At 40.8% G+C, this 18,770-nt stretch overlaps 1 protein-coding gene across 2 annotated transcripts in view; it reads right to left on the minus strand.

Moving 5' to 3' along the window:
- zswim5 (zinc finger, SWIM-type containing 5) overlaps positions 1–18,704 on the minus strand; it is a 100,182-nt gene extending 81,478 nt beyond the window's left edge. For both annotated transcript variants that reach the window (XM_077537322.1, XM_077537314.1), the window contains exon 1: positions 18,091–18,704. In XM_077537322.1, the coding sequence (XP_077393448.1) occupies positions 18,091–18,619 (529 nt within the window). In that variant the 5' untranslated portion in view covers positions 18,620–18,704. The remainder of the gene's footprint in view (positions 1–18,090) is intronic.
- Between the last annotated feature and the right edge of the window lie 66 nt (positions 18,705–18,770).

The raw sequence follows: 18,770 nt of genomic DNA on the forward strand, positions 1-18,770 counted from the left end.
AACTCACAAGTGGCATGATTAGCAGGCAGGCATGAAAGAAAGGATGGCACGCGCATACACATGTTCGCGCACACAGACACACACACGAAAATAACACGAATGGAAACTAGAAACGAGAGACTCTAAACTACTGTGTCAAATCACAAGCACTGAGGAGGCATCTTCATCCAAAACATTTCTACCTCAGACCTGCTATGTTCTGGCCGACTGACGTGCTTATAGAGGAAGACCAACATGACCCAACAGCTTCGTAAGTGAGTCACAGTGAGGATGGTGAGTCTGAATGATGAAGGGGAACTCACACCTCCTCAAACTTAATAATGCAATTGAGTAAATGTTTGTTTAGCTTGACAGCTGGAAACAATGTTGACATTGTCATTTTAGAGCACACACTGTACATTAGCTGTGCAGTTAAGTAAAATGTGTTCTGTATTACAGGTACCATGCCTTCTGTTTTCCATTAATATCTAGCGACAGAGCTAGCAATACAGTACACTTCTGCATTGTTCAGATGGCGACATTTGCTTCAAATAGGGATAGAGGACATCTCTGATGTAACAACGTCTCACGATGACATAATCAATCAGGTGCCAGTGTTTGGAACGTGAGTGCATCCATGATGTTTTAAATCTGTTCTTTTGCTAGATGATGGTGTTAGTAATAGTCATGTTATATTCAGAGCAGAGAGTGAGCAACCTTATGCCATTAGAGTTAATCTGACCAATCCCGTGGTCAAATATAGATGTATTAACTATTTCCATACATATAGCTGTCTTGATCCAAGGAAATGGTAATATCATTTAATAATGTACTTCCTTTTTGTGTTGCAAATGTGCACATCATCAGTGTGTGCACATGTCTCTCAAATCTCCCCAAGGAGGAGGACATTATCAGTCTTGGGGATCCGACATAGAACCTCACCAAGTGAATGATAAACTGTGTCCTTAACAGCTGTATCAGATGGTAGGTTTGGGGCATATACACTAGGAAGTGTGGCAAAGTGGTCATTTGTCAGAGGGATACGGAGAGACATCAGTTTTTCACTGATGCCTACAGGTGTTTCAGTTGAGCCTTGGCAGTAGTGTATTTTTTATGGCCAGTCCTACACCATGCAGATGTTACCCACCTGGGGGATAGCCTCTCTAAAAGAAAGTATATCCCCCTCCTTCCTCTGTGAGTGAACCTTCACCAAGAAGCCTGGTTTCACTGAGTGCTGCAATATCAATGTTATAGCGCCTTAGTTCAGCTGCAACCAGTGCTGTCCTTCTATGGGGTCTTTCAGCCCTGCTGTAGGTGTCTAGCAGGTTTCTAATGTTCCATGTTGCCAGCTTAATGTAAAATTTGTTTTCCTTTCTGTTTCGCAGAAGTGAAATGACCCGACATGTGCGGTAGCCTGTCCAGGTGTGATTAGAGTGGTCAATTTTTTGGCTGCTTTTTCTAGGCCCTTCCTGATACAAAGGTGTAAATAAGGACTGCTCAGTAACACAGGAGTCTGCCGAGAAGAGCTGCCACTCAATCCCAGCTGTTGGCGACCTGTACCCAATGCCGCTGACGTGGAGGGCTCTGACTAGGAGCTCCCAGACCATTCAAGCATGCTCCAGCCACCAGATACACCATCGCCGCCAAACTTCAACCAGATGCGAGTCCAGGTAATATCACCATTGGTCAGAGGTGGATACCTAGGCAAAGAAGGTTTTAAGTGCTGCAGTGGGTGTACCATCCCCAATAGCACTGTCTTCACCATGATGAGGTGGTTCTGGTGGCATGGGTGGGCCCAAGACGACCAGTCCCTCCTCAGGGCTGCAGGAGGCTGCCAGGTCCTGGTTCTGACAGGCCCGACTATTGTGCACCGCCAGCGCATTGCTTTTCTGTTGGATGTGTTCCCTTGGCCTTGCGTCAAAAGGCTAACCCACAAGGCAGTGGGGCTATTTACCCATAGCTGGGATGATACCTTATGTGTATCGTATCATTTTAGTTGGTAAACCAATAGGAAGGATAAACAAGTAGTTTCTAAGAGATAGCTTACATTGTTGCACTATGAAACTTATAACAAAGGAAGCAAACTAATTTGTACCCTAAAAGCTTAACAAAATTGTATTGGAAAATCTGTTTTTTCTTTAACAACAGTAATTTATTTGAGTGCTTTGGTCACTCAGAAATCCAGACACTGATGGTGCAGCACAGACTGTGGTTCAGCAATGACAATTTATACATGGGGGAAAATGAGTGGTTAAGTCTTTTTCATTTATATTAGAGTGCATGTGAATGAAAATGGCACAAAACAATGCAGTCACATCATCCCACCAATTTACTAATGCACACAGACAAACAGAATCACCATCAATGGAGAAGTGATACAATTGTAAGGCTGTTCAATCCTAAATGTGTCTTTTCATACAAACGAGGAACAGGACTGAAGTGAATGTGCATTGAAAAGACCAAGACGCCCAGATGAGATCAATTTTACTGATAAAAGCTTGAACGCTTTGAAGAGGCCACGAATGATAAATTGCGTACCAAATCTTAAATACAGCATGTTTTCATCTAGCAGGAAGAAGACAGTGTTGTAAAGTTGAGAGACATGTGCACAGACTGATGATGTGCACATTTGCAACCAAAAAAAAAGGAAGTACATTATCATATTATATTACCATTTCCTTGGATCAAGACAGACATATGTATGGAAATAGTTTTTAATACATCTATAATGGATGCTTCAAACACAATGCGCTACTATGGGCACTCTTCAGTCCTGGCTCTAATAGTAGTACTGCTGTTATGAGTGCTCAGGATCTTGAGGAAGCACAATAGAGACAGCGATTCACAACAACTGGATGTGTGCATGTGTTCTCAATAGAGGAGTGATGACTATATGTGTCTGATGATCTACTGGTGCCTATTTCCAAGTGGGCATGGCAAAACAATAAAGCAACACATTTTGAGCTCTCAAAAGGAGAAGAGTTTCGGAAAATGGATGGATGGAAAAGCAAAACGTGAAACTAATAAATGGGAGCAAAAATACAGGGAATTTCTGTGAGATAAATATGTGCTTGGAACTATAGTGTTGCTGTTGGGGCTGGGAATCTTTGACTGTCTCACGATTCGATTTGATTACGATTTTTGGGTCTACAGTTCGATTCAGAATCGATTTTCGATTCTCGATTCAAACGATTTTCGATTCAGAATTATTTGATTTGACAAATGATTTCTGCTTCAATTTACAGATTTTCACATTGTCATGATCTACTCCAGTCTGCTTTGCATGACAAAATGACAAGTAGAGACATTAAAGTGTCTTTTTTTTGTTTTTTTGTTTAAACATTTATTCATTTTGTATTGTAAGTACATTTTTCCACAAAAACAGCAACTGCCTATTCACCTTCTTCTTCATTTCTAATTTAAATAAAATCGATTTTTGGATATTAATATCAATTCGATTAATAAATGAGAATCTCGATTCTTTTAGGAATCGATTTTTTGGCACAGCCCTAATTGATGTGTAATATATAAAATGTAAGACACAAGTTACTTTAAAGCTGTTGGTTCCATTCTACTCAATTATGAAAATGTTATACTGTAGTGATAAATTCAGTCCATCATATTTATGTACTATATAACTAGATAGCAGAACAGGTGTGGTACTGGTAGTGGTTATACAGAATATGTACGGAGATGTTATAGTACTGTAGACGCTGACCATCAAAATGACTTGTCTTGTGTTTGAAATGTTTCCAAAGTGAACATCTCTGCTGATGTCTATTGGTTGATGTCCAAACTGACCCAGATTTGTCACCATCTTTCCCCCCCAAAAAACACTAAAGCCTGGTTCACACGGCAGGAGAATTGACTCGATTTTAGCCCCAAATTTCCCCTCCCGACAATCGTAAGGACGCGCCGAGACGCTAGTGATAATATTCACAGATAATGCTGCCGTGTGTCCTGTCACCACACACGGCGCCTCCCGATATCGGCGCTCGGAAGGACGTCCGACTTGAAATCGGGCATATCCAACATGTTGGATTTTTTGGCTCGACTTCGCTCCCCGCAGCTGATTGACGGTGACGTGCAGCCAATCAGAAAGCAAGCCAGCGAGGAAGCCGGTGGGGAAGCCAAAATCTAAATAGTCATGAAGCAGCAGAAAGTCCGTGCTCGCGCTATTACACTCTTTTTATTTTTTTAAATTATTTGTATTTTTATTTTTATTTTATTTTTTTATTTATTTTTTTTATACACGCACACACATTCTCCACAAATAAACGTGGTCTCCGGGTGGGATGCCAACCCGCGCCGCCAGCACCGAGCCGAGGGCAAGCGATGTCTCGCCAGTGCCTATTTATACTCCTTTAAACAACACGTTTTCTTTTTATGCCGCTTTTCGGCTGAAAACCAGGATCGACTCATGTTGACAACTCGGAAGCCACGTTTAATCTCGAGAGGTTTTGCGAGACTTCCCGTCACATTCTTGAATGAACTCGGCTCGTGTGGAGTGTGTTGATTGTGCAGTGTGGCTGCACACCACGCACGGTACGTTTAAAACCGGAACTCCCGTGATTTTTTCTCTTCACGTGTGGTGTCTGTCAAAGATTGGAAATCGGCCGACAATTTTAAAATCTTGCCGTGTGAACCAGGCTCAAGTCACGTGATGGCACACGATCGAAATATACTACTGTGACATGCCCATTACCTGTTTGACCAAACTGCAGCAGTGCATAAAAGAACCAAACTGAAACTAAACTAATACATCGATATGTTAGTGCCAGTATCGATCCGATATCAATACCGACTTGGTATCGATAATATAGATATTTGGATCGATCCGCCCACCTCTACCAACCATCAAGTAATCAATAAAAGAAGATGGTGCAACACCGTTCGTGAGCTTAAGTTGTACTAAGAAAAGGCGGCAGTAAAACGAGGGAGGGTTACGGTTTCCCTGATTAAATTATTCTGATGCAGTACAATACAAAGCCTGAAAGTCTTAAAGTAATGCACGTGGTCTATAGAGGAGAGGACAAAGTCAAAAAGCATATATACTTTTCTAGAACCGATTTTGTTGCACCAACAATATCAAACACTTTGCTATTCACATATCTCCTTCCATGTCTTTTCACTCATCCTTTCTCCCAACATTTGTTTGGCAATTACAACCATGCAAGATCAAAATCATCCATTCCTTTCAAGTTCAGCCTTCCTCTGACTGAAACGTGGACAGCGGCCAAATGTGTAACCACCATATGTGCACATGCACACAAACATACTCATGCACAAAACTAATAAAAGACAGGTGTGGGATGGTGCAATAACTGAGTACAACAGCAAATGCCTGCTTCTAAAGTTACAAGGACCAAGGTACCATTGATGAAACCCACCCACACATTTAAAAGCACTAAAATTAGTTTAAAATAATATTAATATTAATAATAATAATAATAATAATAATAATAATCATACACAATGTTGACATATAAACCAGGGCTCTGAACTAACTTTCCCACTACTAGCACTGGTGTGAGTAACATTTTTAGTTGCTCGCACAGCACAGGATTTGGTCGCACCATTTTTTGTGGAGGTGCAAGCATGACCTTAGGCATACGCAACTCGATATATTTGCAAAATGTTTGATTGGAATACGAGGTTTGCCTGCAACAGAAGTGGCTATCAAAACAAGTCAATAATTTCGTCTAAATTAACTCATGTTAACATTAATTTGTTTAGCTCATTAAAAGCCAGTACTTTTTTTTTTTTCCTTCACCTGCTCCTCGGCTGTCTTCGCTCTGAAGCTTCTAGATTTCACCAGCTAGACAGCGAGTTAATGACATTCCAAATAACCAGACTTCGTTTTCCTTTTGTGCTGTTAATTTGAACAATAGCCTCTGACAATTACCCTCTTTAAAGCGTCTTAAAACTAGAAAATAAAATAACAAACAATGTAATATTAGCTAACTATACACGACACACTTTCATGCTAGTAGCTAGTTACATTGCACATTCAACAATCTCTAATTGTCCTAATAAATCTCCACTGTTTTTATATTGACATCACATGTACTTACGGATAATTCCTGTCCAAAGCAACAACAAAAATAAGATCCAACAGTCTGCGTAACAATGAACGTTTCGGCGTTCCGTGCTGCCACCTTGGCGTGGTGTTAAACCTAGCAACCACAGGAGGGCGCTTAAAGACTGAACAAGTTCAAAGTAAACCTTTTGACGGGCAGAATAATCTGTATGTTTGATTTGGCACCGTCCGCTGGCCCTCCTTTACCACTATCGTTCTCCTCCTCATTCTCATTTTGTTTTAGAAAATAATCAACAATAGATCGCTTCATTAAAAAAAAAAAAAATCGCTGCCGCTTTTCCCTGAACACGGCAAGGTACCACACTACAACCGCCTCCATTGCTTTTCCGTTAAGAGGCGCGCGACGGGATCATTTGAACTCAGTCTCTCCAAGCCAAGCTTGCCTTCCCCAATGCGTGCGGATCTGCCATAATGTTTCACGAGTGGCAAGCCACGCCAACATTGAACCATATTTACAGTTTAATATGGACCACCATGGATGAAATATTGAGACTCACGAGCAGCTTGCGAGTCACGAAGCTATTTGTGAATGGAGAACTCTCCTGCTGGCGCTCTCATTCAAGTTAATGGGAACACATGACCGCGATTGTTTTTTTTTTTAAACCACAAATATTACAAATCCATCCACAAGTACCTTTTAAATTGTAAATATAGTTCAGTGTTGTTGTCAAAGATTATATTGATTGTATATACCGTATTTTTATGACTTTGGTGAAGACCAGCGGGCGCCTTTGGGTCTTTCGCGCAAAATGCGTTGCTGTCTGTCAATCAGATGACAGGTGACGACGGCCCCTCTCATCCCCCGACGACCGGCGCTATAGAACCACTGCCGAAAGGCTTCGAAACAGCGGTTACAACGGAACCGCTCGGCCCCGAAAGAGTCCCATGGAGGTATCCGGGGACAAAAAAATGCCGCTCCATGTGGAACCGGTCCGGTGGAAAAGCGCCATATTACATATGTTTGTATGTAAATTGTAGTCTGCGCGTGTGCGTGTACACGTATGCTGTGCCGATCAGGAAGTAGCCAGTAGAGGTGTGCAAAATTTCCGATTCTTAGATTATTCACGATTCGGCCGTGGAACAATCGAGAACGATTCACAAACGTCCAAATTCCGATTATATAAATATGCCAAGGGAACCGAAACTAAAAGTGGACCGGAGCGGAAAGTACGCGGAACTGAAACGCAGTAGCGCGCGCGGTCTTCGGGACGCTTAATGGGACGGACCGAGAGTACACATCCACAACTCACGCCTCGACATTCAAAACAACAACAAGCATGGCTGAGCTGACCAACCCACCTCTTCGTGAGATCAGACCTGCTCCGAAAAGGCAAACAACTTGAGGCGGAAGTATCAGCTAGCTGGCTGCAGTGCGTCGGTTAGCGTTCTACAGGGCGCCGCGCAGTGATACGAACGAACGAACAGAAAAGTAGTGGCTGGCGGTAATGGCGTCTGACTTTATTCAGAAAAGAGTATTGTGGTGGAAATGTATCACGCTTTTGAAAACAAATAGTTTTTAGAAGAAAAACTCTTTATTTCCGAGACCCCAGTCAGTTTGCTGGACTATTTTCCTCTCGTCCAACGCCGAAGTCAGTGCTGATCGCACACACGGGAGGTGAGGATCAAATTGAGATTCATGTTAAAAAAGCCGAACGATCCCATTAATGTTTACACGTTCATGTTTACACAAGTTAAAAAGCAGAAAAGCACTTGAGGTTTTTTTTTTTTTGTACCTCTGAGAAACTTTAATGTTTACATGTTCATCTTTACACAACTTAAAAAGCAGGAAAGCACTTTTTTTTTTTTTTTTTAGGCATTTGTATTGAAGTAGTAGTTCACATTGTCTTTCATTTATACCTCAGTGCACTTTTGAGTGGATAAAAATAATATATTTTTGGTCAATGCTATGTTTTATTCTGTTGAAGACTGAATATACTTAAAAGCTGTTGTTACAGAATGAGGACTTGAGTATTTTATTTACTGTTTTGAACTGTTAACTTGATACTGAAATAGTAGTTTATTTAGGCCTGAGAGGACGTTTGTACTATTTTTGTAACTAATGTACGAAACATTAAAAGCACCAAAATTCATTGTTTTTTTTCCTGCTGCCTGGGGGGGAAATCAATAATCGTTTTATAATCGAATCGTAGCCTCTGAATCGTAATCGCAATCGAATCGTGAGGTGCCCCAAGATTCCCACCTCTAGTAGCCAGCCAATCACATTGTAGATTGAGTCGACGCACGGCGGCGCTTTCTCTTGCTAGTACGGCAGAGCCAGCGGAGGACACAGCGACTTTCGAATGTACGTTTGTGGAAATCCATCCCATGAAAATCCATCCCATCAAAGTGAGGGGGGGTTGGATCGCAGAAACAGCTTTGAAACATAGTGTTTCGGGTGATATAGTACAATTTCAGAACCTCCTCTTCCCTTACAACATTCTGGGACAAACAGTTTCCAAAACTAGCAAAGTACCACCATTTTGGATCCTTTAGCATTACGTGTCAAGTCCTGGTCTGCCTGCATAGAGGCATGCACAATGAGTCTTTGGGCAGAAAGAGGAAAACTGAGAAGATCTACTTCTAAGAAATGAGCAAGAAACAAAGATGATGCATGCAATGTGCATAACCAAACACACGGACAGGTGAAGATGAGTTGCATGTAGGAATGAATTATTTTTATTTAATTTACAACTTTTTAAAACAGAAAAACTTGCCAAATAAACTATACCTGGGCTAAAACGGACACTTGCTACCTGGCAATGTGAATTGGAGCCTTTGGAGCCACTTGCAAGAATCCCTGAATGATTGTCGCATAGTTTAATCCTGTTCAACTCTGCTGCCTCGCTTTGTCAGAGCCAGTGTCGCTTCAAAAGGCATTGGGGACCCATTACAGCTTTACGTAACATTCTACAGACAGAGATGTAGAAGGGACACACATACATTCACACACAGATCCTTCCTACCCCCCTTTCTGTGAACAAGAGCTTTTTCTACAGCTGGGTAACAAAGCATGACCCAATAATCCTGAAGCTTGCCTCAAAGCTGAGAACCCCTCCTCACGACCCACCCTCCCCAATATCCCTCTCCTCCTGCTCTCTGAGGACTTTATAAGGCACTGGCAAGGGATGGGAGCTTCTGGTCATACATGTGGTGTGTTGGGGGTAGTGGGGATGGTAAATTACACAAGCACACTTAGCTTTGACTATTCTAATTATGACTTGGAGCGAGGAGTAGATTATTACACATGGGCTGTTAAGTTGTTGATGAGCTCACGACCCTCAAATCAGACAGTGTTACCGTTAAACCCAGACAGACAAAGGACTTCACTTGCAAAGTGTGTTTAGTAATTGTGTGTTGGGGTGCGTGGGTGTGTGTGTGTGTGGGGGGGGGGGGGGGGGGGGGGTGTGAGGGGGTGGTTGCGTAGAGAACTGAGGGTACTTATCCATCTTGTAATTCTTGAAATTGCATATAAATGGTGTGTGCAAACTGCTAAGTGCCAGAACAACTGTCTTCTCCAGGACTACTTCAGGCCGCTTTAGTTTTTGTTGAAACTTTACGCAAATATTCATACTATCATCTAATTCTGTCAAATGTATAAATGCACATTAGGTGATTAAAGTGAGTGAAACATAACGTTCTAGGTTTACTTGGTTCTCGTCTTTCTATTGTAACAGGAAATTGGGTTGCTTCTACTCACGACTTTTTTCAGTCATACAAAAGAAGCTACAGTAAGTGTTAATTCATTCTGCTGTCCCGTGGTTTTGTCTGGTACAAGTTATTTTATGAATCTTAATCTCCTTTATCATAGAACAAGAACAATTTTTGCATCAAAAACAAGGAAATAGCTATTCGTAATGTCACAGTAATGTCGGCTGTGTGGAGGTATATTGAAGAAGATGGAGGAAAGCGGAGACAGTACGACTTACAGTGTATGCAAAGTGAGCATTTCGTATGGCGGAAAGGATAGAGATGCATTGCACGCTTCCCCATTGCACTTCACTGACGGGCAGCCCTACAGTCATTAGACGTTTGTGACTGGATGTGCTTCGGGCCCTTTCCGCGGGTCCAGCTGCGTATGGAATAAGATCACTGTCAAAAAGGTGTGTGTGTGTAACTAACGATTCGTATCCGTAATAAGTAACAATCCGTGTGTTTTCCATGTTTCCATGTGAGTACAAATCAAATTTGTGAAGGTTCAAATTTCTTTCTTGTGACTACAATCTAAATAATGTGGGTTTGATTTTTTTTTCTTGTGACTACAAATCAAACTTATGAGGGTTTGAATTTCTTGTAACTATGAATCTAAAATCTGAGTGTACATTTTTTTTCAATAAAACTTCTACAACTAAGAAACTTCCCTACACACAAGTTCACGGCTGTGCACGAATCTCTTCTGCAATTGCCTTTTACGAGTACGAATCTCAACATGCAAATTTGGATGACGTCACGCCTGGATACAGCCAAGTGACAGGGGAAACTAGTCGGACTAGCGACGCTAGCGTGAAAGACAGAGCTTCCCACCGAGCAGTTTTCGGTGTACAAGACGTCTTTATGGTCCTTAGACATCTAGGCTAAAATGGCCTACAACTGGTCTAAAAATGAAAGTTTTTAGTAGGGCTGTCAAAGTTAAAGTGTTAATAGATTAATTAATCACAGAAAATTGTCACATTAATCACATATTAACGCATATTAATCGACCGCATTTGAGCCTTGAACGTAACCGCGGATGGTTACATTGAAGGCTGCGCAGGTCAGTGATTAGGTCAATGCACGGCATTTTCTACGCCTGTTGTTCCAAAATGAGCGGGGTGACTCCAGTTGATTTGCTCGGTGGTAAAAAAACACGCCGACGGGACTTTAGAGAAAACAAAAGTAATTTGCATTTAATTAATTAATAATTGCTGAATTGCACCCAATTGATGTGATGCTGTTATGTTTTGAGCAATACACGCATGCAGGCAATTGCGTACATGCATTTAATCAATGTTTACAAATTACATTCAGATAAAATTAATGTCAAAATATTACGGTGTTTTGTATTTTATATTACGCAAGTAATTTAGCTGATTAATCAAAATTAAAAAGTGTGATTAATCAGATTAAAAATTGTAATCGTTTGACAGCACTAGTTTTTAGATGCCTAAGCTTAGAATAGACGTCGAATAGACAACTACGTCTAGACCCCCTCGTCTATTCTGATGTTTAAATAACCGCTAATAAACGTCTATTTATAGACATCAAAAGTTAGACGCTTGCTAGACATTTTTATACTAATCTACGCCTCATCCAATATTAGAAGTTTAAATAACCGCTAATATATACCAAATTCAAACTGCATTCCAGAACGTCGTAAAGACGTCTATTAAGCATATAAGAATATTCTATAGATCCAGTCATTATCATCTATATTCACAACAAACCTACATCACAGGAAATTAAAGTTGGTAAAATTTAATGTTAGATAAGGTACCTAAAACAGGGACCAAATTTAACCTGTGATCCTTACCTTGATGTAGTTTTAGGATATTATGACAATTTATATCATGTGTTTTTGGAACTTTTAAAAAAATTCAATAACACTAAAGTCATGATTATTTTACCAATGGATATAAATACATCTCTTGATGTTGACAATACCCAAAATATCCTACTTAAATTTAAATCAATACATATTTTTTTCAAATATCCATCACAAACATGAATGTGAAAACAATATATTTTTAATTTCTTCACACATTTTTAAACATATTGGATGCATAAACCAAAATGCAGGGGGAAAAAAAACAAAACGAAAAAAACAGGACATCATGTCAAAAGTCTCCAGAGTTTTTATGGGCAACTGTCCACTCTCAGCTTCCATTTCTCCCCAAGAGTTGAGGCTCTTTAACTCAACCAAGGATGGCCATCAGGGTCTCCACAACTCCTGTCTGAAACTCTGAGACAAACAGACAAAAATAACAAATAACTTTAATTACGACGGATGTGATCTTTTTTTTTTTTTTTTTTTTAAATTAAATTAGTTTAATTGTTTTAAATACCTCTTTACTTTTCTCAGTCATGCCAGAGTTGGACACCCTCATCCTAGCTATTGAAGAATGAACTACTGTAAATGTTATCTGAAAGTTTTAAACATTTTCCAATTACAAAAAAATATTTGCCTTATTACAAAAAATATTAAGCACATATGTACATTACTTGACAAGTAACCCATTACTCCTCTTAAACTCATTAGAAAACTCATTTTTGACTTGCAAAGTACTTTGCCTTCAATTTTATTCAAGTAAATTGTAAATTTTAATTACATTATCAATACAACAAATAAAAACCTACTTTTAGGCATCCCATTGTTTAAAAAAAAAAAGAAAGAAAAAAAAGTGAAATTACACTTCTAAATTCCATCATTGCCATGCTATCAGAATATCTCAACTTTGTCATCTACATTTATTGTTTGATTGGCTATTTTTGAAAGCCAGCTGCTGACATCTGCCAAAATACTGCCATTATTTATTATCACAGCTTTTGGATTCAGATCACCGATCTAAAATGTAAAATATATATATATATATATATATATATATATATATATATATATATATATATATATATATATTCTCTAGAGTGCAAGTATTTGTTGACGAAAAATTGCACACTTCTGAATCACTCTTGCGATCAGCGCTGCACAAATTTTACCTTGTGGGGTAATGGCTGCGGAGTAGAAAGGGCAATTAAATGCCTTTATTTTATTTTTCCTTTTCTTTTTAAACACTCATCATTGTGATCACTACAATAACCAATTATGTATGTAATGTATCTTCAGGAGTCCTGGCTGTGTTGGGGACACGAGGTATTCTTGCCACCAGTATTCAGTGTCGGGGTCGGGGGATATTGGAAATTAATATTTTTACTCACAGTGTTACCATTGTGAACATTGTGATAGTTAACAAATACAGTACCTTGTGTTCTACTTGTCATGTTGACAGATGCTGATGTGTGTGTGCCATTGATTACCTGCTAGAAGACATAATGAAAATCATACTTGCAACATTAGTCACGTTTGATATACAGTATGCTGTATAGGCAGTTTAGCTAATAACTTGTGTAATTAGTCCTGCTGCACACCAGTGTGTTGCGTTGGTAGAAATATCAGTAATAAATTTGTATACATTAAGATTTAGAAATGCTGGGATTTACATGTGAATTAACTAATCACCAACTTGGCTAAAGGAGAAAGGTTTGAAATAATAGAGATAAATGTAAATACATAAAAGTTGCAAATTATCACTAGCGCGTCAACGACGTGCATAATGCTAGCAATAACAGACACGATAGATTATTTTAAAAAGTACATATCTGTAAAAATAAATTGTTCACGAATTGGATATTCACGTTGTTAACTTTACCTGCTGTGATGACGCTACCTTGGAGCTGTGCGAAGCTCCGTCCATCTCGGTCGCTAGCGTCCGCCATCTTTGTTCTTTACTTGACGCATTGGTGGGTGGACGAACCACAGCTCGACTAGTTTCCCCTGTCACTTGGCTGTATCTAAGCGTGACGTCATCCAAATTTGCATGTTGAGATTCGTACTCGTAAAAGCCAATCCACAGAAGAGATTCATGCACAGCAGTGAACTTGTGTCTAGTGAAGCTTCGCAGTCGTAGAAGTGAGAGTTGTATTGAAAAGACTTTACACCCGCAGGTTTTAGATTCGTAGTCACAAGAAAGAAATTCAAACCCTTGTAAGTTTGATTTGTAGTCAAAAGGAAAATATTCAAACCCCCATTTAGATTCGTAGTCACAAGAAAGAAATTCAAACCCTCACAAGTTTGATTTGTACTCACATGGAAACATTGAAAACGAGTGACACACGATATGAAAAATTTCAACCAATACGGATAACCGATAATTTCCTGCTTTGTATGGTCGATACCGATAACTGATAAATTTATGTTTTTATATTTAATATAGTCTTCATATAATTTGCAATTTGTAATGTTTTAGTAGTTCTGATTTTAACAGTAAACAAATTTGTCTCTTTCAAATGTGTATTCTCTATGAAATGGCTAACAAATAATTACACAAAAAAAAAGTTAATTTGAAAATTTAATATAGAACCACAACTGGTTTATCTGGAAAAAACAAAACAAAACATTCATGTATGTATGCATTATGCAGAATTCATTTATTCAACCTGAAGTGCAATAGTGCACATTGACATTTGTCAACCTTAACTATGAAAAACTGAAATCAACTCAATAGACAAAAGTGCATACAGGTTTACAGAATTATTGGTATTGCAGCAACCCTTGTAGGTGCGTGGCGGATTATGTAGTTTCCCGTGGTCTGGATGGGCCGTGACGACAACGCAGACTTAAAAAAAAATAATAATAATAATAAATACATAACTAAATAAGCTACCCACATTAGCGTGTTGTGTTGTGGCTTGGCTACGCCCGACAGTAACTGGCATTAAAGAGTTTTTTCACTGCTTGGCTTGATCATTTCACAAACACTAGAGTATTAATGACTGCACTGGGCATAGTAGAGATTTCTCTGAAAACTTACAAGTTAAAAATAAAATAACTTATGACACGCATCCTCGAAAACCTCCACGACCCAACTGCAGTGAAACTTACATTTAGTCCGTTCTTGTCAAGCTGTGGCCGAATATCAGTGACATTATACAGGTGGGGAGGGACGTATAGGCCACTAGAAGAGGGGACAGCTTTGGAGGATGTAACGTGGCTCAAAATGTGCTATTAACTTGCAAAAACCCGGGTCGGCTCACTCGGCTCCAGAAAAAGGCTGGTTGGCTAGCGCTATGAATGCCATAACTTTGGCGTTAATGGCTTTAGCCTTGTTGTTGTTACTGCCTTGCTGGGTTGTTAGCTTAGCAACATTAGCTTAGCGCCATTAGATGCTGCTTCACGTTAGTTCATAACGGCTTTGGCGTGATGACGGACTTTCAGGTGAGCAAAATCCTTCTTTCCCCCTCTGAGCATCCTTGCTGAAAATGTTTTGATCTTCTGCTATGGAGAAAAACGACCACACTGGTGAGGAGGACATGTTAATTGGTACGTACTAGTCCACTTACAGTAGTGTGGGGTGGGCCAAGCTTCGGTTATGCCAAACGAGGCCGGCCGTTGTTTAATTTTATTTATTTATTTTTTATTTTTTTTAGACTGCGGGTCTACAAGAGCGAGAGGCGTGATAGATGATGGAATCAGTGCGATGTGGTCTATACATGACGTAAGCAGCGCGACTTGGTCTATTGTAGGGTGCTCGCGTTGCAAACAGTGTACAGACTTTAATAAATCTATCGGACCTTTTTATCGGCTAAAATATACCTATCGGGCCAATCAAAAATGACGTCATATTTTCCCATATCGGTCGATTTTTTTATCGGTCCGATAAATATCGTGCATCCCTATTGAAAACACACAGATTGTTACTATTACGGATAACAATCGTTAATCACACATATGTCTTTTTAACATATGTCTAATTCCATAGCTGCGGCGCCCGCGCCAGCTACTCTGGAGACACTTCAGGCCCTTTCCGCGGATCCAGCTGCCGTGCCTGCTGGAACTCTGCAGTAGCGTCATTTTCCCTTCAAAGGGACACCGGCGCCTAGCCTAGCCTAGCCCAAATCCGGAGAGTCTGTCCTACTTCGCAGGGTCGTCGATCCCGTGAAGTAGGACAGCAGTCTAGCTTGGTGCAAATCCATAACCAAAGTCAGAATATGGTCAAATTAAATACATTTTACTTGCTTGCCCTTTAAATGCATATTTTGTTCGTCGTGCAGTTGGCCCCATAGATGTGCCATGTCATGTGCCAATGAAAAATAGATCGTGGGTCGCAAATGGCTCTCGGGCCGGAGTTTGGACACCATTGGTCTAAAATTTAATGGTCCATGGCAGTCAGAAAGCGTGGGAGGAGGTGACAACAAAAGATTGATTTTAACACTGATCAAGGATTTTAGTAGATTTTGCTAATGTGGCTAAAAATAAATACATTTAAAATAATTCCTTACAGCAAATACTTACAAAAAAGGCCTTATTTTTAAACATACATCATCATTGCTCGTGTAAGCATGCAGCTCTGGCAGGTAGTGATACCAATAGAACACAGAGCCAAGTGAAAAACAGTTGGTAAATCCAGGACTGTAACCATATGCTTATTGGGTTTATCGTGCATGGTAGCTTGTCCAAATGTCATTGCTTAAACACAAAGGTTAAAAACTTGTTTTATTTTATTTTTTTTTTTTTAAGAAACTGCTTCCCATGGGCCACAAACTGAAAAGCAGACCAAACCTTATCTTGATGTCAGACAACTATTTAACAAGTCTGTTTTGTTGACAGAGAGACAAAACCATGTGTCGACCTGCTGTGACTGACCTTGGGGGAGATGAGCCACAACGTGTGAAGAGACAGGTAAGGCTGCTGGTATTTGCTTTCAGATACTGTATATACTTTGTTTTTTGTTAAAATGGCCGTTTACACCTGAGGGGATGTGACAAAAATAAAAAATAAAAAAAAAAAATAAAAAAAAAAAATAAATAAAAAAGTCTATACGCAACAGTTATGTGCCATATGTTTTAATTTACTACATTACATGCATAAAGCAGCATGTTGTGCAGCTTTTATGTGCATGGTCGTATTTATGATAACCGGAAGTGTCCCTTCACACTAGTTAAAGCCCCCTTGCCAACATTCTTTGCATATGGTGCCCAATTACAGGCAATCATCAACCAGCTAGAATTATCCTGACATTAACACTTTAATGAAGGTGCCGCTTAAGGATCACATCTCGCAAGCTTGCACAAACGTATCAAGCCAGATGGCACTAAACAAAGCTAAAAGTAAATCTCGCTTTCATATTCACAAGTCTCACATTTCAGATAGTAATGGAGTGGAATCAATGGCCATTTAAAAAAGATGCAATAAGATACAGCAACCCGAAAGAAGCCACAGTTTGCAGCTTCCCCTGATACCTTGAGGCAACATGAAACCCCAGACAAGCTCCAGTGCCTCTCACGCCATATGGCCAAATAAGAAAAAATAGCCCAAGAACACTAAGAAGCTGTTTTTCGCCCCACTATTAATCAGTTTTAAACCCATCCTTTTTTGTCATGCCCAAGCTCATGTTGTGGCTGTAAGGATTCCAATGAGGATGTCGTTGTAGAAGGAGCTTTTGCGGAATGGCCCTTTGTTTGAAAACATCCTCTCTGCAGTGCTGGAAATGCGAGACGCGTATCGATCATTTTAACTGTGAGCCTTTTGTGTGACCAGCGTCTGGGCAAACGCACGCAAAGAACGGATTTCAACGTTATAGCCAAACTAGTGACGGAAAACACGACCAACAGACGGTCTTTTCCGCGCTGGTGGCGTCCGGGTCTCTTTGTCCACTCCAACCAGCAGCGGCGAGTAAACACGGCCGTGCAGGGGGACTTTTTTCCGGATTAACGTCGGATTAATCATAATAACAGACCCAATAACAGCCTTTGTTCCTTGCCTAAGCCACTCACAACCAACGGCTACCTTTGGGGGAAAAAAAGATTTGCGATTGGGAATAGACAAATAAACATAAAGCCCCGTTGAGTCCTTTTGTATCGGTGCCTGTCAGCAAGAGCCCTCCCCTCCGTTCCTCCCCCCCGACAACGCTCTCGTCAGCCCCGGTTGTGAAAAAGTATGAGCTCAACTTTAAATTTTTTCTTGTAGTGTTTTTGACACAACAACAAGCCTTACATTTCGTGCGATTCCAAATGCCACAAATAGAGAGAGGCAACAATAGGAAGCCCTTTAATTTTTAAACAGCAGCTGATCGGGTATGTTCGCAAGCAACCATATATAACAGGCGGATGCGAGCACATACTTTTGTCAAAAGTGGTGACCAGGAAGCTTGTCACGAAAGTACACTTTAATTAACCAAGCGTGTCCGGTAAATATTCCACTCGGCAACAGTCCGCTGATCCAATAAGTTGCGCGTTACTTTCCAGAAAATATTTCCACTTACCGACTTGTAAAACGCTTTCCACGCAGCCAGTCTCGAGCAATCTGATACCACGGCGGAAAGGCAAAGCGTCTCCCGTTCCCAATGCTCCGGTTGTTCCTACTGTCGTCGCCGTACCAGTAGTGGGTCCTCCGCCACCAGCGGTAGTTGTAGGTCCGGACCCGGCACCCCCTGCCCCGCTGGTGGCCGTCGACGGACCCTCTTCGCCGGCTGCTCGGCACTGAAACGAAGAGTACATGCATATCTCCTTCTCGTTCCGGGGAAAAGACCAGTAGACGATACGACGCTGAACAGGTTCTGGGATCCGCTCAAAACGCTCCTCTACTCTTTCGAAGGCCCACTTTTCAGCGACTGCCTTCGCGGCACAGTCCAGAAGAGACTCCGGGGAACGATGTCGGGAGCTGGTTAAGCCGCTTCCGTGTCCGGGCCCAGGGCCGGGCCCCCGGGGAGCTGGGCGCAGGCAGGGTCGCTTACTAGCCGGTGGTAGGGACAGGAGAGGATGGGGTGGATGTTCTCTACGTCCTTCCGCCATGGCGAGCCGATCTACACTGACGAGACCAACAGCGTGAGGAGGAAACCGAGTTGCAGCCAGAAGGAGACCACACACGCGCACTCACACACAGCAAAATCACGGTATGTAGACAAAACATCCTCCCCCACCTTTCAAAGTAAAAGTAATTTAC

This window comes from Festucalex cinctus, chromosome 1 (genome assembly GCF_051991245.1).
Source record: "Festucalex cinctus isolate MCC-2025b chromosome 1, RoL_Fcin_1.0, whole genome shotgun sequence".
Taxonomy (NCBI): domain Eukaryota; kingdom Metazoa; phylum Chordata; class Actinopteri; order Syngnathiformes; family Syngnathidae; genus Festucalex; species Festucalex cinctus.